Source organism: Python bivittatus, unplaced genomic scaffold (genome assembly GCF_059951505.1).
Source record: "Python bivittatus isolate LINGU-HERP-01145 unplaced genomic scaffold, Pbiv_v1 ctg000650_np1212, whole genome shotgun sequence".
Taxonomy (NCBI): Eukaryota; Metazoa; Chordata; class Lepidosauria; order Squamata; family Pythonidae; genus Python; species Python bivittatus.
In genome coordinates this window covers 462154-485225 of record NW_028277093.1, presented here as the reverse complement: position 1 = coordinate 485225, position 23072 = coordinate 462154, and the positions used below count along the sequence as shown (strand labels likewise).

At 52.9% G+C, this 23072-nt stretch overlaps 2 protein-coding genes and 1 long non-coding RNA gene across 7 annotated transcripts; 2 read left to right on the top strand and 1 right to left on the bottom strand.

The window, feature by feature from the left end:
* Positions 1 to 2208: 2208 nt before the first annotated feature.
* LOC103051947 (zinc finger and SCAN domain-containing protein 29-like) lies at positions 2209 to 9227 on the top strand. 3 transcript variants are annotated; one of them, XM_088151461.1, is made up of 6 exons: positions 2209 to 2262; positions 2584 to 2751; positions 3177 to 3659; positions 3876 to 4002; positions 4165 to 4345; positions 6667 to 9227. In XM_088151461.1, the coding sequence occupies exons 3-6, from the start codon at positions 3207 to 3209 to the stop codon at positions 6704 to 6706; spliced, it is 801 nt and encodes a 266-aa protein (XP_088007587.1). In that variant the 5' UTR covers positions 2209 to 2262; positions 2584 to 2751; positions 3177 to 3206; the 3' UTR covers positions 6707 to 9227. The 3 variants fall into 3 exon arrangements, with proteins under 3 accessions (XP_088007587.1, XP_088007585.1, XP_088007586.1); XM_088151460.1 differs by having other exon boundaries at positions 2220 to 2337; XM_088151459.1 differs by lacking the exon at positions 2584 to 2751 and having other exon boundaries at positions 2214 to 2337.
* A 2503-nt stretch (positions 9228 to 11730) lies between these two features.
* On the bottom strand, positions 11731 to 17976 carry LOC107326709 (uncharacterized). 2 transcript variants are annotated; one of them, XR_015798040.1, is made up of 6 exons: positions 15744 to 15881; positions 15007 to 15167; positions 14682 to 14806; positions 14139 to 14252; positions 13851 to 13874; positions 11731 to 13084 (listed from the first exon to the last, which is right to left on the bottom strand). XR_015798040.1 is itself a non-coding variant. In XM_088151477.1 (6 exons), exons 2-6 carry the CDS (start codon positions 15033 to 15035, stop codon positions 13071 to 13073), a joined length of 306 nt encoding a protein of 101 aa, XP_088007603.1. In that variant the 5' UTR covers positions 15036 to 15167; positions 17177 to 17976; the 3' UTR covers positions 11731 to 13070. The 2 variants fall into 2 exon arrangements, 1 of the variants encoding a protein (XP_088007603.1); XM_088151477.1 differs by lacking the exon at positions 15744 to 15881 and adding an exon at positions 17177 to 17976.
* A 79-nt stretch (positions 17977 to 18055) lies between these two features.
* LOC112543075 (uncharacterized) lies at positions 18056 to 22812 on the top strand. 2 transcript variants are annotated; one of them, XR_015798045.1, is made up of 3 exons: positions 18056 to 19547; positions 20396 to 20509; positions 20788 to 22812. It is a non-coding gene; the product is annotated as an uncharacterized LOC112543075 (long non-coding RNA). The 2 variants fall into 2 exon arrangements; XR_015798044.1 differs by having other exon boundaries at positions 18067 to 18774; positions 20788 to 22806.
* The last annotated feature ends 260 nt before the right edge of the window (positions 22813 to 23072 follow it).

Here is a 23072-nt window from a genome sequence, read left to right as displayed (position 1 = left end):
CAAGGATACTGGAGTGGGTTGCCATTTCCTTCTCCAGTGGACCACATTTTGTCAGAACTCTCTGTCATGACCTGTCCGTCTTGGGTGGCCCTGCACGGTATAGCTCATGGCTTCACTGAGTTACGCAAGCCCCTTCGCCACGACAAGGCAGTGATCCATGAAGGGGAGTCAATGAAGCAGAAGTAGATATTTTTCTGGAACTCTCGTGCTTTCTCCATGATCCAGCGAATGTTGGCAATTTGATCTCTAGTTCCTCTGCCTCTTCGAAACCCAGCTTGTACATCCGGTAGCTCTTGGTTCATGTAGAGCTGAAGCCTAGCTTGTAGGATTTTGAGCATAACCTTGCTAGCATGTGAAATGAGTGCAATTGTGCGATAGTTTGAGCATTCTTTGGCGTTGCCCTTCTTTGGAATTGGAACGTAAACTGACCTTTTCCAATCCCGTGGCCACTGTTGCGTTTTCCAAACTTGCTGGCATATTGAGTGCAGCACTTTAACACCATCATCTTTTAGTATTTTAAATAACTCAGCTGAAATACTGTCATCTCCACTAGCTTTGTTGTTAGCAATGCTTCCTAAGGCCCATTTGACTTCACTCTCTAGGATGTCTGGCTCAAGGTCAGTGACCACACCAGCATGGACATCAGGGACATTAAGATCTTTCTTGTATAGTTCTTCTGTGTATTCTTGCCACCTCTTCTTAATCTCTTCTGCTTCTGTTAGGTCCCTGCCTTTTTTGTCCTTTATCATGCCCATCTTTGCACTAAACGTTCCTTTCATATCTCCAATTTTCTTGTAGAGATCTCTAATCTTCCCCATTCTATTGTTTTCCTCGATTTCTTTGCATTGTTCATTTAAGAAGGCCTTCTTATCTCTCCTTGCTGTTCTCTGGAAATCTGCATTCAGTTGCTTATATCTTTCCCTTTCACCCTTGCTTTTCACGTTCCTTCTTTCCACAGCTATTTGTAAAGCCTCATCAGACAGCTTTCTTGCATTTCTTTTTCTTTGAGATGGTTTTAGTTGCTGCCTCCTGTACAATGTTACGGACCTCCATCCATAGTTCTTCAGGCACTCTGTCTACCAAATCTAACCTTACTTTCCCTAAAATTATCCACGCAGGAGAGAAACCAAATAGAAACTTGAGAGGTGGGAATCCCCCAACGCAGTATCCTTTCTTCCCATAAACATGAACACCAGAGTGTAAATGCTGGCATATGGAAGGACCCCTTGTGGAAATGGGTCCCCAGTTATTCACGGGCGAGACAGGCCCATGGAGCTTTCAGTCTCAACCTCCCATCTGCCAGGTGTCAAGTGGCCCTCCGGTCTCCGCTGTCCATTGCGGCTTTGATCAGTTGAGGTTTCCACACGACAATTTTCAGAGGAGAGGAGGGAGTCAGCCCAGCCATGCCATGCCATGCCACATCCGCTCCAAGGGCATGGCAGATGCCAGTCGGAGGGGGCATGCTTTTGCCAGGCGGCCACAAGCACGGGGAAGCCGCCAGGCTCTTCCCCAGGCCCATTCGCTCTTCCGGGCCAGCGAGGATCCTAATCTAGAGACGGCCTTGCAAGCCAAGATACCGAGGCCCTCATCCCAACGACTAGGAGGCCCGTGCAGCCCCGGCCCTCGCTTTCAGCCCTGAGGGGCATTTCGGTGAGGGGATTCTTCGGTTCCTTGGTTAACATTCGCATGACCCTGGCTCGGGGCCGCCTCTCCTTTTGTTACTTCTCCTTTGCCAACAACTCCTGGTTTGCGGCTCAGTCGACGGGAGCCTCTTCCGCGCGTAACAGGGCGCAACTTCTGAGGTAAAACTGGCTTCGGACTGCCTGCTGTGGATGTTTCTCCCTCAGGGTTTCCCTCCCTTTCTCTTCGGGATCCTTTTTCCTCGCACCGAGGGCCTCAGCCTCCCTCTTTTCCCACCTCAGCTCAGTGGAAAGAGGCCCTTTGGGACAGAGCCCCTCCGTGCCTCGACTCCCCACTCCCACTCCCATCATCCCCGGCCGCCCATGGAGAACGCGCCGCTTCCCTCCCTCCCCCGCGGTTGCGCCCTTTGCAAAGATGGCGGGACCGGCAGCCTCGGAGGGGGACTGAGCATGTGCGCTGCCGTTTGCCCAGCGCGCCTGGGATTGGTCCGAAGAGGGCAAGCGAGTGACGTTGCCGAACGCCTGGCCTCTCTAGGACTCCGCACTCGCTCGTTGTAACCCCTTGATCTCCGCAGGAGGCAAAGAGGCTGCAGGAACGTCTTGCGGACGGGACTCCGTCGGGGTGAAGCGGGGGGGCTCTTCTCGTGGGAGGCTTCTGTTGGGAATGGACGGGGGTCTTGCAAGATGCTCATCCAGGGTCAGTCTTATGAGTCCTGGGAGGGGGGGAGTCCAGGGTCCCATGTTCCCCAGCCACGCCTTTCCATGCAAGCGCCAGGCAGGGGGGAGGAAGAAGTTCCAGACAAGCCGTATAAAGTCCAGGGTCGCCAGGAGGGAGGGATCTGGGGGAGCCCTCCTTCCCCCCCAATTCCTGGAAAAAGTCTCAGATGGGGTGGGGGGCGTTTGCATCGCAAAACTCAAGCAAACAACTAAGAAACTTTTGCAGGAACGGACACGCAGCTGGGATCGTGTGGTTGCATTCGCACAATTTGCTGCATTTGGCTAGCACGGAGTCGGCTGTTCCTGGGCTGGTGTCCTTGGAGGAGGTGTGAACCAGGACACCACGCTAAGCCATGATCAGGGCGTCGCACTTTTTGAGGACTCAGCCGTTGCGGTCAGTTAACCTGTTTTGCGAACCCTGTCTCCGTTCGAGACTGTGAACTGGGGTCTATTCCAGTGTTTCTCAACCTTGGCAACTTCAGGACATGTGGACTTCGACTCCCAGAATTGCCGAGTTGAACTCCACATGTCTTAAAGTTGCCAAGGTTGAGAAACACCGTTCTATTCTTTTACAGAGAATTGTGTTGGTTGTGGGAGAAAGAAGCCCAAGTCCTCATAAATATCATTATTCAGTATTGAGCGTCCTTGACAGTTCACCCTGGAGGTCCTGCCAAACACCAGCCTTTGTCTGCTCCCTCTTGTCAAGCATGTTCTGGCTCAGAAAAGTCTCTGTATTCTGACCTTTTCTTGGAAGCTGTTAACAGCGTTTGAACCATCACTCTGTGGTTTTGGAAGTCTCTTTTTTTTTTTCCTCCTCAGATTTGTAAACTGGGAGCATCTGGAGTCTACATGCAGGTCAGGTCCTATGAAGATCTGGGAGATCCCTTGGCCTCATTTGGAGCTGTGCTGGAGAACAGGCAGAAAATGGAGGAACCGTGCCCAGCTGCACAAGGGAGATGTATGGAAACCTGGGCAGGAACTGGGCAGAAGGCCCTGGAGGAGGAGACCATCAGTTCAGAGGTCCAGCGTAGGCTGTTCAGGAGCACCCATTACCAAGAGGCCAGGGCCCCCCGAGCGATGTGCAGCCACCTATACCACCGTTGCCGTCGGTGGCTCCAGCCAGAAAGACACACGAAAGCTCAGATGCTGGATTTGGTGGTCCTGGAGCAACTCTTGGCTATCCTGCCTGTGGAGCTGGCATGCTGGGTACGGGAGTGTGGCGCAGAGAGCAGCGTGCAGGCCCTGGCCCTGGCCGAAGGCTGCCTACTGAGCCAGGCAGACGAGAGCCAGGAAGGGCTTCAGGTGAGAGAAGGGTGTCCCCGGAGCCCGGAGCAGACCAGAGTTTGCTTGGATTCCAACAGATTCCTCCTTTGTCCCGGGAGATGCTTCACTCCCAAGAAGGGGCTCCGTTGCTCCTCCCAGAGCAAGTATTTGGGGCACTGTTCCACAGCCCCCTTCCATCCTCATTGATTCATATCAGGAGCTTATTTCTCCCCCACTCCTTCTCTGGTACATCAGGGGCAGCGACTCTTCCAGGAGACCATCCCCAAGCATCCCGAAGGAAGGAGAGGTCCGTCAGATGCCTCCCAGGAGCTGCTTTTCAGGGGGATCCCCCAGGAAGACCCAAGTCTGGACACCTCAGGAGGTAGCAGGAGCCTTTCCGAGCGAGCAAACAGCAATCTCTCCTTCTCTGGGTCCTCTTTTATATAACACCTTTGGCCTGTTTTATTAATTGTGTTTGTAAAACTCTGCTTCCATCACTCTGTTTCTCTTACAGGGACTAAGATGATGTCCTTATTTTTCCTAGGTTCATCTCCCTTTTCTGGTGGAGCTGAAAGAGGGGAAGAAATTCCGGACCAGGTAGGAGTAGCATCAGAGAAGATGCAGAGGAACATTTGCAGGCCTCCCGTTTTGTTCTGGGGTTCAGTGTATCACATTGCTGTTCCTAAACAGTGTGGAGTGGAGCAGTTTGGATCAATCTGGCTCAGGTTAGTCTGCCTCTCAAGGCTCTTGTGAAGGTAGCGTGAGGGACTGAGGGCCTCTGCAGAGAGAGTGATGTGAAGGATCTAGAGTGAGAGATAATTAGGAAAGTTTGGCCTTGAGCTGAGCTTAACACCTGACAAATGCACCCGCAGCTTTTTTGGCATTCTGGGCGTGGTCTCTCATTGCTCTGGGGGGTGTCGTTTGATTTCGATTCCAGGCCAAAGACCTGGAAAGATTTTCAGACCGCCTTCATCCCAGGACTGGCCCCACGTAGTTTCTGAGATCAGCCATGGCCAGCTATGTGTTTTCACCTGCCGACACCAAGCATTTACTGTAGCTAATTTAAAAAGCAGTTGTTGAAGGGGGAGGGAGGAAGTAGCCCATCCCGAAGAGCAGTTAAAAGAAGGAGCTGCTGTTTCTTTACAGTATTCACAGAAAGTGTTGATTTCATCTTTCGAAACGCATTTGTGTTGTGGCACACGAATCAAAACGAGTTAAATGATCAAATTAGTAAACAAACCAGTGCAAAGAAAGGAAAGCACATCGGATTTAAAAAATGAGGTAAAATAGAGTTAGGCAGGTTGTGTGGTAAACAGAATAAGAGGATTTTTACTAGTCAGTAAAAAAATTGAATGGAAGCGGGCAGATGGAGAAGTCTCTTAAGTAAGAACTGTGCCCCAAAGGCTTTTAATTAAACCCGTTAGGAGTCTCATGGTATTCCTAACAATCTGATTCCAGTGCCAGCCGAGCAGATTTCCTCCCTGCCTTCCCTTTCGTAGCTCTCATCCAGCCCGAGGCTCCCCGGGGAACCCACCAAGAAGCAGAAATGGGGCTGCGTGACACCTGCCCATCGATGGCACCCCCCGCAAAGCCCTGGAGGAGCTCCCTGACGTTTTTAGGAAGGAAACATCTCAGGCCATTGGGTAAATAGTCAGAAAGGACCCTGCAACTTTCAGGAGGAATCGGAGCCACTTAAAGGGGGCGTCTGCCAGTTGATCCAGGACAATACTGTGGTAGCTTTCACTAAACTGCTCTGGAATTCTTGCGGAATCAGTAAAATTGATAAGATTTCCTCCCAATGTCTCTGCTGGACAAAGATAACGATGAGCTCTGATAATTTCCTCGCGTAAAATATTAGTTCCTGCAGAAGATTTAATCAAATGCAAATCTCTGCTTTGGGGATTTGTGCACCAAGAGAGAGAACTTGAAACTCTTCCAGTCTGCTAAGGGGGAAACCTTTTTTTTCCTTTTCCAGAGCCTCGTGTCCTTCGAGGAGGTGGCTGTGTTTTTCTCCGAGGAGGAGTGGGCTCAGCTGAATGCTGACCAAAAAACCCTCCACGGAGAAGCAATGCTGGAAAACTGTAGGGATGTGGCCTCTCTAGGTGAGAGACTTGGAGAAGGCACTCTGAGGGCAGATGTAACAAGTTGTTTCTCATAAAAAATCTCAGACTGGGCCTTGTCTTCTGACTGGAAGATGGAGAAGATCTGATTTTTTGCTCGAGGATGGAAGGAAGTTGGGAGCAACCTGCTTAGCTGTGTCACTGGCTCTTTCTCGTCTGACAGCCGAGGGGGGCCGGCCTCCCTAAGCCGTAAGCCAAGGGGGTTCCCTTCAGCACAGCCACCGACGGGCCAATCCTTTGGCTGCAGGGGATGACGGCTCCCGTCTGCACCATCCTGACCCCTGGGCTGGATGTGGCCTTTTTGCCTTACAAAGCATCGGCGTTTTCTCAGACCAGCTCTAATCTCACCCTCCTCCTCTTTCTTTGGTGCTTTCCCTCTGTAATCTGTAATTGTCAGCCTGGGCCAAGTGCAAACCTGTGATTCTGATCAACTCTGGAGGGCTTTTTCTCTCCAAAGGAATTGGCTGCCTCTTTGCTCAGTTGTCCCCCTGGGGACCCCTAGAATACGTTTTGAAAGTGTTTCTTCTCTGACTGCTCGCTATTGTCACCCACATTCTTGCTGAGTTTTGAAAGACGTAAGGCGAATTAATTAATTGAGAACAAATCATATCCGTATTACAGTGTGCTGTTTTGCTTAAGAAATATGGATTTTTTTCAGTGTTTCTACTCCTCATAAAATATAACTCTCCATTTCTATACCATGCAACTTTATACATATGAACTTGGTAATAACCTGCATGAGAAATCCAAATTTGGTAAGCCTTCAATCAGGTTTATTATTATTTTATGTTGGTCAACAGAACAACATTTCAAGAACTGCAGTCTTTGGCAGAATTTCAGCAGGAAACTCACAATCACATCCCCTATTTTGATGTTTTATTTCCTTCTCTTAACTTAAACACTCACTTCTTTCTTTTTCTCTGAAGGTGCTCTTGGACAGGAGAACAATTCAAAGAAACCATTTGACTCTCTTCTTCTTCTTGACGAAGAAGAGATGTTTGCAGAGCAAATGAAACCAAAAAATCACACGAGAAGCCGATCAAAGGGTGGGAGTAAAAAATCTTTAGCTTCTCAGCAAGACCAAATTCAAGATGGAGTGGCCCTACAAGTAACCAAAGGAAAAAGCAAGACAAAGTCTTTAGGGAAAGTATTCAAAGACAATTTAGAGTTAAATAAGAATAACAGAACGCACAGTAAAGGCGAAGAAGATCAGTGCAGGGAAGATGAAAAAAAATACAATCAGACTTTAGTTCTTTCAGCGTGGGAAATCAGCATGAGAGAGAGCCCTTACAAATGCCTGGAATATAGAAAGAGCTTCCTTGAAAATGGGTTGCTTGTTTCCCATCAAAGGATCCGTGCAGGGGAGAAGCCATACAAATGCCTGGAGTGCAGGAAGAGCTTTAGGAAAAATGCTGACCTTGCTTCCCATCAGAGGATCCACACAGGGGAAAAACCCTATAAATGCCTGGAGTGTGGGAAGAGCTTCCGAGAAAATGGTTCCCTTCTCTCACAAAAATTTCCACACAAGGGAGAAACCGTATACATGCATAGAGTGTGGGAAGAGCTTCAGGTGGAGCAGTCACCTCATGTCCCATAAAAGGCTCCACACCGGGGAGAAACCATACAAATGTACAGAGTGTGGGAAGAGCTTCAGCAGGAGCAGTCACCTCACTTCTCACAAAAGGGTCCACACAGGGGAGAAGCCTTATAAATGCCTGGAGTGTGGGAAGAGCTTCTGTGAAAATGGGTCCCTTGTATCTCACAAAAGTTTCCACATGGGAGAAACCGTATACGTGCATGGAGTGTGGAAGGAACTTCAGGTGGAGCGGTCACCTTACTTCGCATAAAAAATTCCACACTGGGGAGAAACCATATAAATGTACGGAGTGTGGGAAGAGCTTCAGCAGGAGCAGTCACCTCACTTCTCACAAAAGGGTCCACACAGGGGAGAAGCCCTATAAATGCCTGGAATGTGGAAGGAGCTTCTGTGAAAACAGGTCCCTCACTTCCCACAGAAGTTTTCACACAGGGGAGAAACCATATAAATGCACAGAGTGTGGGAAGAGCTTCAGGTGGACCAGTCAGCTTGCTTCCCACGCAAGGATCCACTCAGGTGAGAATCCATAGACTAGATTTACTTGGTTTCATCCCTGCCTTCCTGGTCTGAACTAGAAAATGGACTTCTGAGTTATGAATGCTGACTGTCTACCTCTCCCCCACCAACAGTGGCAGGGCAAGCCACTGTATATAAACAGAGAGCAAACCCCACTCCCTTCTAGCACTGAAGATGTCACCTAGCTGGGTAATGAAACGTCTGCAAGAAAACAACCTTGCAAAATACTGTCTTAAGACTTCATAAGAACAACTACAAAGAATTATTTTTAATTGTCAACAATCACACCTGAGCAGACGTGAAGACAGAAATTAATCACTTCTGATAATTCAATATTTTCTTCCTTCCTTAAGTTCCTCCTTAAATCAAAGTTCTTGCTACAATTCAATTGTTTTTCTCCTTCATTTCTCATTACAATCTTCATTCGCAGAAAACAAGAAGGAAAAAAACGGTTGCTTTTGTCTGAGGCAATGTTTCTTTCTTTCTATCCCAAGTTAAGTGTGCTGGCATCACAACTAGTTAATAATGAACTGAAGAAAGAAACATTTAGAAATCAGTGGGGACCACAATGAAGTACAGTAAAATAAAATTAGGAGACATTTATTGAATGCCAGGAGTTCCTCTTCATAGAACTGGATCTCCGGGATGAAGAAGAGAATGGCCTCTTATGTGGAAAAATACTTGAAAGGTAAATTGGAATCGTGTCCACTGCCTGGAACTGGGAGTAGAGACAACCGACAAGGATGCCACAAGCGTGGAAGGCGTCAGAGCTTCCTCATTTCGTTGAAGGATCCACACTGGAGAGAAACCGTATAAATGTACAGAGAGTGGAAAGAGCTTCGAAGGAAGAGCTCCCCTCTCGCAGAAGGAGCCATGCTGGCAAGAGGCCTTGTAAATACACGTGGGAAATGCCTTTTGCAGGCAGCAAGGCCAAATGTTGCCTTTCTCTGTTATCACAAAGTCTGTTCTTCAAAGTTTGATTAGGGCCAGGAGAAATTCTGAATTTGACTGGACTGATTTAGCCTTATAACTAACCAAATATGGCTATGTGATCTATGTTAACTAAACCTGGCTATGTGATCAGGCCTGGGGTCCCAGGGGACCGGGGAGATTTTGCAATGGCTCCCTTATTAATATTACCCCCTCCTGTTTTGTACGCTTTTATAGTTATTTTTACTTGTAACTGTTTTTATGTATTTATTCTTTATAATTGTATGCTGCCCAGAGTTGCTCTTATATAAGATGGGCAGCTATATAAATATGATAAATAACTAATTAACTAAATAAAGTGGGTGCCATTACTTTCCAGCCATGTATTTAATTATCACTGTCTTTGAGATAATTGACATTATTTTAATTAAAAGTGACAACTAAGTGGCCTTTCTGGGTCCTTTGTGTCCAGATTCGACTGGTTGGGGGTCATGGGCTGGCCTGAAGCCATTTTTGCAGAGTGCACAGCAGTGGCCAAACTGGAGACCGGCTATGGGTTTGGTTTTGGGGTCTGGTGTCTTCAAAGACTTTTTCCTCACGCTGAGAGGCTCTGAGGCCCCCTAAGCCATCCCTGACCACCTGGAGGCTGCACTGCCCGCTTTCCTCTTTGTGTTTAGGCCCTGTTGGACCGAGGCAGCCCGATCTTGTCTATGGGGTTCAACCCCCCCCCAAGGAACAGGGTTGGGGAGTTTGCCTGTTACGTGACCAGGAGCTATCCCGGTCCCGGTGCTCAGTGGGTTGCGGGAAGGGGTATCTTAATCCAAAAATGCAAGGGACTTAATGGAGTCCTTTAGGCAGAGGGAACTCCCTCTGACCCCCGAGAGCGTTGCCTCTTCTGCCGGGGCTCAGGACCCCCTTCCAGAGGCCGATATGGGCTGCAGCCAAAATATACTGAATCCAGGAAAAGAAGCCTATCCGTATTCTACTTTCTATAAGCTTTGCTATGTTTACCAAATATTTGTGGGAAAATGGCTTTTTTATACTTTTGAATTGAAAGAATACGTTCAAACTGTACCATGCTATTAAATTATATTAGTCCAAAGAACAAATGAATCATTTACTACTGAAACAAACTGCGTAATATCATTCCATACTCTTCAGTCACAAAATTAATTAAGACCAAAGGGATCTTAACTGAGAATATCTGATCATGATGCAAACTGGCTCAGATGGGCGACTCCAGCACTGCTGTTCTTTGTCCAGGACCACAATCGTTGTGCTCCTTTTCTTTCACTCCCCCACCCACAGCCTGGGGGCCATGCACAACCCCCCAAAAACTCAGAGGACCCAGAGATTTGGGGCGGGGTTGAGGCCAGCTGCCACTGTCCCCGCCTTGTCTTCTCACGCTCTCTCCTAGGTCCATGAGGTGGCCTCCCCTCCCATTAAATGCCTCAACAAATCCAGTTGTGGAGTCCTTGGTGGGGTATTGGCTAGGCCGGGTGTGAAGCTCAGTATGGCTACCATGGATTCTTTCACTAGTTCTGGATGAACCACCGAGCAGAAAACAATGCCCCAATCAAGGAACTACCGGGGGAAACCCCCACCCCCCACCAAAAAACTGGCAGGGGAAGCTCCTGTCTATAAACAGGGAGCCAACCCCACCCTCCCTCGCACTGATGATGTTCCCTAATTGGGTAACGAAACGTCTGCAAGAAAACCGCCAACTCAGAGAGCACCAGGCACCCCCACAGTTCACCCCTGAGCTACATATTTTCCCTTCTACTGGAATCCAGTCATCTCCTGAATCCTTGAGGTTTTCCTGGTTCCTTTCCCCAATGGAAAACATGTGGCGATGGCACTCACAAGCTTCTCCTCTTGGGGAAGGGTCTCCGTTTCCAGGGCACAAGGTGGAACTCTGGACTTGGAAGGGGCCACGCAATTCAGGACTCCAAGCTGCGCATCAGTGTTGTCCCTCCTGCCTTGGCTGTCGAAGGGACTTTTCAGGGGAAGATGCCCCTCCCAGGCACAGCTCCCAGACCCTCCCCGGCAGGCCCGCCTGGCTCCCCTCCCCTGGTGGGCCCAGCCTTTCCCCGGAGAGCTCTTTCCTGGGGGAAGGTGCCCAAGGTTGGGAGCTGGGCATGGCCAGCCACTGACCCTTTCAAGCCCTGGAAAAGGGAGGCTGAACTCGGGAGGCCTGCTGCTGAGGAGGAGAGGAGCGGGGCTCCTGGGGTGCAGGGGGCCCAGCCGGGACTAGAAAGCGCTCCCATGAAGCCGGGAGGGTGGCTGGAGGCACGCTGGGCAGGCAGCCCTTCGCCAGAGCTGCTCCATCAGATGGCAGGTGGAGACCCCTGGCGGGACCCCGGGCCACAGCTCTGCTCTTGGGGGGGGGGGACACAAGGCAGCGCCCTTGGGAGCCTCCGAGCCCATCTGCCCGGGAGGTTTCCTTGGCCGCGGGCCCTGCTCGCCATGGCAGGTCTTGCCCTGGCGCCCCTTCCCTCGAGGGGCCAGCGGGCAGGCAGGGCAGCTCCTCCGGCTGTTCCTCCCTCCAGGCTGGCGCAGCTCCAGGGCAGCCACCTCCCTCGCCCATCCCTCTGACATCCTTGGTGCCTCCCCAGCTGGGCAGCCCTGCACTACCCCCTTCCCCAGGACTACAGCTCCCATCTCCATCAGCCGACCCCAAGGCTTCCTATTCTGCCCCACTTCCAGCCTGGACCAGAGAACCTGCTGGAAACGAGGGGTCTGTGCAGGGTCAGACCACCTCCCATCCTGGAGGAAGCTGCTCCATTTCCTCTTTCACAGCGCCCTTTTCCCTCAAGGTCCCCCAATCTGGCACAATCGGACTCTTTGCGTTCATGAGAACAGCCCCTGACAATGAAGCTTCTCCTTCTGCCCCACCAAACTCACACAAAATGTCAGTAATTTGAGTCTTTTAATGAAATGAAATGAAATGAAATGAAATGAAATGAAATGAAATGAAATGAAATGAAATGAAATATACAATGCAGTGGGGACCTTGAAGCATTTTTTTACCCCGAGCCTTCAGAAACAAGACACAGACCCATTGTCAATACTTCCTGGGACCCCACACAACAACTGATCACACACAAACACATTTAAAAAACACCACACGGACATCCCCAGAATGACACAACATTTCCAGCCATATTTGCAGCGCTTCAAAAACACTTTGAGGTTTTACCAACCTGAACAGTTTGAGATCCTTCTCAGATTGGCCCCTCTGCCTGCTGGCCCCTCTGTCCAGATCCCACCCAAAGCCCAGTCCCAACCCCAAGCCGTCAGGGGCTCCCCTCCTGACCCCCCCCGACTGACAGAATGGCCCCTGGACCCTCCTCTTCTCCTTCCCTCCATCGAGAGGTCCATCCAAGGACAGGACCCTTCTCCACAGAGCCCCTGGGGCTGCAACCCTCAGATCCCCCCTCCCCTGAGTTTGGGAGAAGCCTCTGATCTGGGGGGGGAATCGGAGATCCTCAACATCCCCCTTGGAGGGGAGCAAACATCTCCCCTTCTGCTGAGGATCAGAAATTCAGCGATGGAGGGAACTGATTTAACAGCATCTGACCTGGAGAAAATGCAGAGCTAAGACCAGACTATTCGGACAGCACCAACTCACATCATTCCAGGGTTTTCCTACAGTCTAAATTTATTTTTTTATAGCAAATAAAAGCCAGGGGAATTGATCCAGAGGAGAACAGCAAGAAGATGAACGTCTTGCACATTCAAATCTGGGAGAGATGAGATGGAGAAATGAGGGTGGATTCAAGGAAGGGAAAAGAGGTTGGGGCTCTGCTGGGCAGTGAGCAGTTTATCCCTGAGATCACTTCTCAGGAAATGGGGATCCTAGAGTGGCTGGTACATGTGGAGCATCTGGATCTCTCTGGATCTGGTGGCCTCCAGGCTTGGCTAAGCGCCAGATGGATTTGAGGTGAAGTGGCTGCCAGGAGGGTGGGTTGCAGCCATTGCTCTGAATGGGGGTCTCTGCTGAGAAGGAGAGACTGGGGCAGTCTGGAGTGACTGGTGGGCCAAGAGTTCCTGGGGGCAGACTAGATGATCTCCACCCCTCCCCATTTCCCCCTCCTCAAAAGAAAGAGAAGCCCTGAAAGGAAGCTGGTGGGTCTCGGCAGGAGAAGGTCCAGGCTGCGATTCTCCTCCTCTCGCCAATCCACCACCGTGAACCTTCTCCGTGAAGCGTTGCAAAAAAGGCAGAAATTCATCAGGTATTGAAATTCATCAGCTATTTTGCATCTGATTCAGGAAGGGATAGCAGGATTAACTCATGAGTGCTGTGAAAAAGAGACAAGAAAGAAAATTAGAATATAGAGTAAAACCTTCGGTGTGAATAAATTCTTTTTGGAGAGTCTGCAGGAAACACAGGGTGGGCTTCCCCTCCCCCTCCCTTTCAGCCCCCCCAGGCAGGCCCACACTGCAGGGGGGTGGTTGATGGGCAGGGACCAGATGGAGGGAGAATCTGCCCCTTTCAGGGAGGAAAAGGCTGAGAAGGGCCAGGGATTCCTCCCCCTTCTCAGCTCCCCGGACTCGAAGGGGGTCCGAGTTCAGCTGAGGGGCTGCACAGGGAGGCTCCAGCGTGACCTTGACAAGATGGAATTTGTCTCTAATTGCTTTAATTAGGAGATTAATCAAGAGAGGAGGCCTCCCTCCCTGCAGCTATTTCATCTTAACAGAGAAGATGGTGCTCGGATGGTGGGGGCAGGAAAGGAGGGAGCCTGGGGTCACTGGCCAGAACTTGTGTGAAATGTCTAAGGGGAGGGGGGTCAGGAAGGCCAGCCCAAAAACTTGGGGTACTCCCTCCCCTTCCCCCAATGACCTGAATGGCCCCCCTCCTTGCCTTTCCTTTTGCAGTTTCCCAAAATGAGGAAACATCCTGGGTGAGATTTTAGTGTTATGTGGTGTTTTTGTGTTTAATTGCACCACATTTTGGGATCCCTGTAAGTAAAAGCTGCCAAAAATCTTAGAAAAAGTTTTGGGGGCTCCAGAAGAGAGAATTAGAAGAACTTCCTAATTAATGGAGGGGGAATAGAAGAAACTCACCTGCAGGTTGCTGGATGGGAGTTGCTAAAAGGAGAAAAAGATGGAATCAGAACCGTGAATGGGTGGAGCACTTAGGGGGTCCCACTCCCCATCGATATATTGCATGACATCCCCTTCTAGCCCCTCGAAGCACAAATGTTCCGAAACCAATTTCTCAGGGGGACAATCAGTCTTGGGATTTGGGGGCCAAGGGGATGGTCTTTGGCATCGACTCACCAAGCTTGATGAGGTGCCTTCCCTGGAGGATCCCCTCCCCATATCTTTATATCCAGTCCCCCCAGGACTCACCTTTCTTGTTCTTCAGGTAGAGGGAGAGCCCCACGGCCAGGAAGACCACCCCCAGCACGGCCCCCACGGCCCCCGTCCAGAGCTTGCTCTTGGCAGCGTTGGAGGAACGTGGCTCTGTGGAAGGAGAAGGAGCCTCGCGTGAGCAGGAGGATCAGGGCCAGCTTCCTCTGGGGGGGCCCCTTCGTCTGCTCCCGGCCTTCCTGCTCTTGGCCTTCCTGCTCTTGCTCACGCGCCGTTAATGGTGTCCCCCGAAGGCATCCAGCTGCCCGTGAATCCGCCACCTATTCCCCGTGCGCTGCGCTTGTACGAAGGCGGCCCTGAGGAAGATCTGCGTTTTGGTTCCCCTCTCCAGCAGGTAACGTCGAAGGGCTTCGGAGGGGGACAGTAATTTGGTGATGTCCGACCTGCTCCTCACTCTCGCGGCCTCTTGCCGTGTCTCCCACCACCTTTGGACACGGAGCGTCCGGGCTCGGAATTCCTCCCGGGGCCCCGCCTGCCCCCCTCCCCGCCCGTTCACTGGCAAGCTAAACATGCTTTTCATACCAGAAAAGGGTTGATGCTGGGGGCGGTTTAAACCGGTGGGGTCCATTTGTCTCCTTGGGTGAGTTTTCGAAGTGAATCTCTCCTGCCGGGGGTCTGGCGCTTGACGGTGTTGAGGGAAAGGGGCGCTGCGAAAGAGCGGGGAGTGGGGTTGGCTGCCTGCTTACAGGCAGGAGCTTCCCCTGCCAGTTTTTGGGTGGGGGGTGGGGGTTTCCCCCGTAGTTCCTTGACCGGGGTATTGTTTTCTGCTCGGTGGTTTGTCCAGAACTAGCGAACGAATCCGTGGCAGCCGTGCTGCGCTTCACACCCGGCCTAGCCAAATACCCACCAAGTAAATAAAGTTGCGTGGGCATCCATTGTGTTGGGAGATGTTGCGTAGGTGGTCTGTTTCCTTTTTCTGCTGTTCTGGGTTGCTGCAGTGCGTTTTACGCAGCTCCTCTTGTGGGAGGTGGGGTTGTTACTTGTATTACTTTATTATACAAAGTAACTCTGTAACCAAGAGAAGAGAACTTTATAAAAAGAGAAGTCCTGTAGCTGCAGGAACAAAGTGCAAATCAATCTGGAAGATATGGACGAAGTTAACCCTGTTTACAGGGATTGAAATCCGCTTACTCTCCTCCATGACCCTTCCCCCCATTTCTTACTGCTCCCTGAACGATCTGGCAGGGAGAGCAGCTCCTCCTGCTCCTGCTGGGCCACGGAGACGAAGGGTGTGGGCGGGGGGGGGGGTTCCTTTGCTGGGTGCGGACAAGCGAAGGCTGCACAGCCATTTTCCTGCTCTGCGCGGGGAGGTGGGTTGGATGACCTCGAGGGTCCCTCCAACTTTAGGGCTCTGATTCTGCGGGCATTTGTGGAAGGGCACCCACACAGCACACGCCCACCTTCCACGACCGTTCAGAGATGAACGCTGAAGGGCCAAAGAGCTTCCCGCACAGAGAGAGACGGTGAACTGCCAGGCAGCCCCTGGGCGTGCAAACACCACACTGCACCCCGAGCAGGAGTGTTTAAAAAGAGGGAAGTCAGCAAGGGGGGAGCGAAAGGACGCCACAGATCGGGCTAGCTGACCTCGGAGGCCCCGTTGCCAGAAAGCGGATGAAACAGAGGAAGGAGAAGCCCCAGAGTGGGTGGTGCTTCCCTCTCCGCCTCACCTGCCGAGGGAGGAGATTTCACAAAACCCAAGTCTGGCTGTGGGGGGTTGATTTAAGGCAGTGTTGTCCAAACTTGGCTCCTTTAAGATGAGTGGACTTCAACTCCCAGAATTCCCCAGCCAGCATGGCTGGCTGGGGAATTCTGGGAGTTGAAATCCACTCATCTTAAAGGGGCCAAGTTTGGACAACACTGATTTAAGCAGTCGGGCTCCAGGGAGGGGCATGAGGCGGGAGCTCCGAGGCAGCCAAGCCTTCCAGGAGGCTCCTGAGGGGCAGTCTGCACCCCCAAAAGGGAGGCTTTGCCTCAGGAAGCCAAACTGCAGGAGCAGCCCCCAAAGTTCGAAGGGCTCCCCCCCCCGCGGGTGTTCCGAAGGGCCCTGAAGATGTGGCTGCTCGCCCAGGCCGCTGGGCAGGATGCCCAACGCCCCTTCCTCCCTTCTCCTCCCCCCCGGGCTTGTTTTCTTCGCCACCGTTGTTGTTCTTTTGCCTTGCGCTGTGTCGGTCCTCGCTTTTAAAGGTTTTTAACAATTGCAAACCGCCCAGAGTCGCCAAGAGTCGGTTTAGGCATATCAACTTAATAAATTACTGTTATTATTCGCGGGGAGTTCCAGAGAGCTGCGGGGCCTCCCTGACATCTAGCAACTGCCTGCCTCCTGCAGCGGATCAGACCAGAAGCCCCCCGCCTTGTTCAGCAAGGCCTTTGCCCTCCCAGTGCAAGCAGCAACTCCTCCTGGGGTACTCGGGCAGCTGCCTCTCCAGGGTCCCTCGTCCTCCTCTTAGGGTGTCCATCCCGGCCACGCTGGCATCACACGGGGCCCCCTGGAGGGGCCAGGTTCCTCGTCCCAGGGAAATCGGAGGGCACCCCGCTCCTCTTGCAGGGCCTGGGCTCTCTCTGTCAGGGCAGCCCCTTCCCCCCACTGGCCCTTCAGCTCCTTCTGGGGGCCCCGGCTGAGCCTGGCAGAGGGGCCCGTTCAGGGCATTCAGGGCCCCAACCAGCTCCCCCTCCTCCTCGGGATCATCTGGCAGAGCTTCCTGCCACACTAGCGTGTTCTCCAGCAGGGTCTCCCCTTCCTCCCGATGCCTTTCACAGGACCTCCCGCATCTCCGGGAGCCCCATTGAGGGGAGGCCCTTCCGCCTCTTGCACGCATCCCCACCTTTTCCCGTAGGGTGCCCGCCTGCCTCCGGGCATCCCTCCACAGCCCCTCCAGCTGCCCCTGCAGCCGCACCAGCCTCCCGGCCTAGCCTCCCTCCTCCCGGGCGGCACACAGGGCCAGCAGCCCCCCTCAGCATGGCCCGCGCCTCCTCCCCCCCCCCGCAACTCCCTGAGGGTGGGGCGCAGGTGCCTTTACCGCAAGCGCGGCAGGTCCGCCGCTTTCTTGCAGGAGGGCCTGGTTGCGGGGCTCGCTCTGTGGCCGCCTCCAGAGACTTCGGCCCGGCCGGCCTTCGGAGTGCCGGTAGCTCTTTCATGGTGACTGGGGTCTCCAAGGCGAGGCTGGAGTCGCTTCTGGCGGGCAGGGCAGATGGCAGGGATGCCTGGCTGTGGCGCTGTGTGAACTGCGCTCGATCGACTGGCTCGCCGAACTTTCCTTTCACTCCGTCCAGTCCGCTGGCTCCCCGCTTCCGCCCTGCAGGATCTGTTCAGGGGCCACAGCCAAGCTCACCCGTGTAAAAGTTGCCAAGGCCGAGAAGCCCCCACAGGAGGAGGGAGGCGACGTGGGGGGCGTCCGGGCGCTGCCTTTCGGAAGAGGCAGCTACGGCACTGCCGCGTTTGGGCTCCTTGCACACGTGTCCTCGGGGGCGCTTGCTCTGTGGAGGGGCGGGAAGACCGAGGGGCCACTGCCCCCCTCCCTGCCTGGCGAGGAGGCTCCGAGGCAGGGAATCGGCACCCCGCCATTATGCCCCCCCCGGTTGGGCCAGGTTACCGCGCATCCGGAAGGGGCCCCTGGCTGGCCGCCTTCCTCCCCCCCCCCCGCGCGAGCGGCTGCCCCAGCAGCTCTGTCTGGGGTCCTTCAATGGGGAGCCCCGCCGTCGTTTTGTTCCGGGAACGCAAAGGAGCCCGAAGGGGACCCCCACCCCGAGGCTGGGGCGGGGCGCCCCCTCGCGGAGCCTGCCTGCAATGCCGGGAGGGCCTGCAGGGGCGGGGCGGCGGGGGGCCGGAGGGACGCGCGTTGAGCGCTCGGGCGGATGGGGAAGCGGAGCGTCCCGCGAGTCAGAGGGCGGCATCAGGAAGCTCCGGGCGGGGCAGAAGGCGATGCTCGCCCCGGAGACGCCGGGGCCGCGCGAAGGCAGGCAGCGCAAGAGAGCCCTCAAAAGGCACCGGGATGTTTTAGGGGCCGAGGGAGGAAGAGCCCTTCACGTAAGCGGCTGAGTAGCTGAGACGCTCCTTGAAAAGCCCCTCACAATACAAGGAGCCCGAGTCTCTCGAGACCCCGACGGAGCGGAGAGGCCTGAAGGCGGGATCCTCTTCCAGGCTGAAGGCGGACTTCGGCTCTCGCTGGAGCGAAAGTTACGCCAAAGGCCGCTTGCGAACTGAGAAAAGGAGCCAGCAACTCCCCGCCTTTTGCACGGATCCCTCCAGATTCCTCTGAATTCTGTTTGGGGGACTTTGTGTCGTCTGGAAATCGGAAACGCGTCTCCTGAAAAACATTAACGTGGACGAAGCGGGACCCCGACCGGCTCTGGGGAGCCTCCAGGCGATGATTCTGTACGCCCGCCGCCGGCAGCCCCAGCGCGCTCCGCCCCCCAGCCGGCCGCGGCGCGGAAGGGAGCGCGGGAGTTTCTCCCGGAGCGCAGCGAGAGCGAGAGCGCGAGCGAGGCAGCCCGGCGGCCGCGGCGAGCCGTCCCGGGCCGGGAGCGAGGGCGGCGCGGCGGGACCGGGCTGAGCGGAAGCGGCGCCGCGACCTCCGTGTCCGGTGAAGCTGGCGGCGCTGCGGGGCTCGCCGGAAAGGTCCGGCCAGGGCACCTGGGGGGCTCCTGGGGGAGCGGGACGTGGTCGGGCGCGCGGCCGGAGACGGCGCTGGCACCGCTGCGGCGGGCGCACAGCTGGGAGGCCGGAGAGAGGCCGGCGGGCCGCCTCCGAGGCCGAAGGGCAGCCGGTGCCTCGGGGGGCTCCCTGGCCGAGATGCGGGAGGGCCTCCAAAGCGCCCCCGGCACGAAGGCTGCGCCCTGCTGGCGAACCAAGCCCCTGCTCCTGCGAGCGGGGCTGCGCGACGCCCTAGAGGCGGGGGCGGAGCTGCTGGGGGGGCCCTCCGCAGGTCCAGCCGCCCCCCCCCGAGGAGCTGCCGGGGCCGGAGGGGCCCTGGCGGAAGAGCTGCGCTACCTGGCCCGTGCCGAGGAGGCCCTGCTGGCCGGCTTGCGGGCTCGGGAGGAGCTTCGGCGCGACACCGCCCTGCCCGGGGGACCCCCTCCTGGAGCAGCTGCGGGCCCTGAAGGAGGCTGTGCAGGAGGGCCCGGCGCTGCAGGTGCGAGGGCTGCGCAGCAAGGTGGGGGAGGCCAAGGGGCTGCCGGAGGAGAGGGAGGCCCTGCGGGAGCCCCCTCCCCTCCCCTCCCCCGACCGCAGCAGCAGCCCTCAGGAGAAGATGGCAGCTGTGCAGGAGGCCTGTGGCAAGGCCCTGGAGCAGAGGGTGGAGGCCTGGCTGGCTTGCTCCTCCAACCGCAGGCTGACTCTGACGCGCCAGGGGAGGAGGTGGGCAAGAGGACAGACACCACCACCCCCGGCAGGTACAGCTGGCTTTGGGCAGGGGGTCTTCGCCAGACTGCAGTGGACCAGATGCAGGCTTTGGGATCTGCAGGCCACCAGCCTTGTGAGAAAGGGCGGGGATGCGGTCGGAAATTGGCTGTGGGGAAGCATGGCTGTTCAGAAAGGCTTCTGCTTGCTCTCAGGTGGAAAGAGAAATCAGTGGGGAGAGAAGGCAGGGGAGCTGCAGAGGGTCTCGGTCCTTGGTGAAGCTAATGGGTCCTTGGGAGATGTGGCTGGGGGTGAGGGTCTGGGGCATTAGGTGTCCCACCCAGTTTTGCTTCCTCAGCCTTCATCCCAGTCATTAATCAAAATATCCAACCACCTTCGGTGTCATCCCCCGCCCCACCTCCTATTTCAGGAGAACCACCACTGAGCCCTCTTAGAATATGATTTTTGAGCATCTAAAAGACCGGAAGTGGTATTTTCTCAATTTTGTTCCAAAGGATCTGGAAGTTGGAGGAATAAGAGGCCGAGGAGGGTCCCCAGTTTCATCTGCAGCTCTTCCCACTTCGCTCCTGGCAGTGAACTAAGAGGCACTTAAAGATGCTTGAAAATTGTCCTCCCGTTACTCATTCCAGTTGAAGGACTAACAAAACCCTTTAAGAGTTTTCTTTCTTAGAACAGTTTTAGGTTTCTTTCTCACAAATAATGTGCCCTTCTTATCGTTGGTTTGGCTTTCACTTGTAAAATAATAATTGGATTCATTGTCTGAACTGTTGTAGTCACTTACTTGATAATTTCCTACCCTTTATAAAAGAGAATACAGAAATATTTGCATAATACATAATAAAAGAGAATACAGGACTTCCCATCGTTCTCTCTTCTTTAGCTCCCTGACGAAGGAAGCACCAAGGCCAGAGGTTTTGAGTATTTTAGGGTAGAAGCAGCACCAGATTCCCATCTCCAGGAGAAGCAAGAGTGGAGCTGGGGCCTCGAGCAGCACGTGAGTGCCACACAACACTTTGGGAATTCCCAGCTTAGTTGCTGAACTGCAGGGTTCTTTCTTGTATGTTGACTATTTTATCCGTTCATTTAAGTATTAGATATCTAGTCTTAGTCTTAGATATCAGCTGTGAAATCCAGGAAAATGTCTGACACTCCTAAAAGTTGGGGTTTCAAACATCGTTCTTGGTCCTTTATCTTGGGTGGACGTGAAACTCATAGTCTCCCTGTCCTGTAGCAATCCTTCTAAGGGCATTTGATCTCTCTTCCTGCCTGCAGCGGGCCTGACATCTTCTGACTGCAGGGTCACCGGCTGGAGAAGCTGCTGGGTTACCCCCGGAAAGTAGAAGCGAACACGTATGGATAAGGTGACCACGAGGTATGTTTTGGTGTGTTACATTAGCTTATGTGTTACATTATTATGCTGTGTCAGCAGGCTTGGGGACCTCAAGGAAATGGTGATCTAATGAAATGTCTGCTCTGTTTTTAACATCAATTTTTCTGTACTATCTTGCTATTAATAATATTGCTGATGAGTTTATAATTGTAGTTTTAATGTTTGGTTTTACAACTGTTTTTATTGTGCACTACCTAGAGTCACTTTTCTGAGAGATGGGTGGCTATATAAATAAAATAAACAAATGTGAGCCAGTACCGTGATGTGGCTGCAGAAAAGGCAAATATAATTTTAGGCTGCTTTGATGGAAGTATAATTCCCAGATCACATGAACTAATAATTCCGGTTCTGGGCACAAGATTATAAGAAGGATTCAGAGAACGTGGAAGAGGTTCAGAGAAGGGCGACAGGGAAAACCAGGGTACTATTGAGGGAGGCTCAATCTTTTTTTTCTTTTTTCTTTTAATTTTGCTGTAGTAGTTTGCATAAAGATGCAACTCTTATTCTTACGTGCTGGAAAGAAAGATAATTTGTGTTTTCTTTTCCTTTATATCTTGGTTAGCTGAATAAGTTTGTTTTTATATATGATGTTTTATTGTATTTCCTTTTCTATATCGGCTATCACTTTTAATACATAGTTTTGTTTCGATCACTTGCAGCGTATGCACAAGTTTGAAATGTCTGAATGGTATTTACAAGTTTTGTATATCTTTCTCTGATTTCATCTGGAGGTTTTAAGCAAATTAATAAAATGATTGTTTAAAGAAAGGACGGAAGTAGAGACCGAGATCAAAAGTGAAAGATTGAAGGGCTTGTGAAAAATGGTCCCGGGGACGGTCTTCAAATACCTGAACGAGCGTTCTAGGATTCTGGGAGTCGAAGTCCACACATCTTACAGGTGCCAAGTGTGAGAAACACTGTTCTGAAAGGAGGTCCAGACCTGCCCTGTCTAGTGTGCCTAAGAAGTTAAGAGAAAGGCAGATTTTAATTACCTGCTAGGAAAAAAACCATCCCGAACAGTAGAAGCGGTTCAGCAGTGGAACCAGAGCCACCCAATGGAGGGTGGGGGTCCCCTTCTTTGGCCGTGTTCCTCTCCGGGGATGCCTGAATCTCAACTCCCGCGCTGAGCAGGGGGCTGGGCCGAGGGCCTCGAGGGCCCCTCCCAAGTCCATGAAACAGTTTTTCAGCCATACTGGTATAAAGCGTCCTTCCCATTTTCTCCCCAAGGTTCCCTAAACTTACTCTTTCTGCTTCCCCCTTTCTAGAATGTGGATCTGTGCTTAATTACGATGACTCTTTAGAGTAGAAAAGGAGCTATGAAAACAACAGAAGCGTTGTCAGAGCCAAGCGGAGAATTGTGAATGATCAGGGCGCTGCCAAGAGTCCACAGCGACTTACTGCGCCTGCCGAATGGTTTGCTGCCTGTCAAAAGTACAAAACTCGTAACATTCTACAAGGACTAAGCGGATGAGTTGATGGAAAAGTTACAGCTGCAGCCGAAGCTGGAAGAAAAGCCAAGGTGCTGAGACCCGCCTTAGGAGGATTAATCCCCCAGGATCAGAAGAGAATTGCGTGGCCTCCAGAGGGCGGTGGGCAGCCTCCCTTTAAATGCCTGAAGAACCCCCTGCAGCATAATCTCCCTCCAGTTCTGCGTGTGGGTCCCTTGAAGGGGGTGTCGTGAACGGGATGGCTGCCTCCTGGTTCAGCCTCCGGATCATTTAAGTTTCAGGCAGCGGGAGCTCCCTCCGGCCCCCGAGAGTGCTCCCGGTTCTATCCGGAGGCCTCCTAGAGGCCAGAGGTGGCAGCTTAAATATGCGAAAAGAATATATATATTCTATATTCCTATAGTGGTTACGTTCCATATCTGCACTTTTATAAAATATTTCCAAGAAAATGTTTATGTATTTTTTCCACTGAAGCAAAGTGTATAAAACCTTACACATCAAACATAGAGGTGCATCTTAGAGGTGAAGCAATTCCTATTTGCGGGTGAAAATCCTAGGGAGACCAAAGCCATTTTAACAGAATTTCTGATCATGAGCAAAACCAGTTTAGTTCCAGTTAACCAGCGGTCCTCATTTAACCACTCATTCAGGAACTGTTTGAAGTTACAACGGTGCTGAACGAGCGGTACTTACGACTGGTCTTCAGAGTTCTGGCTGTCACA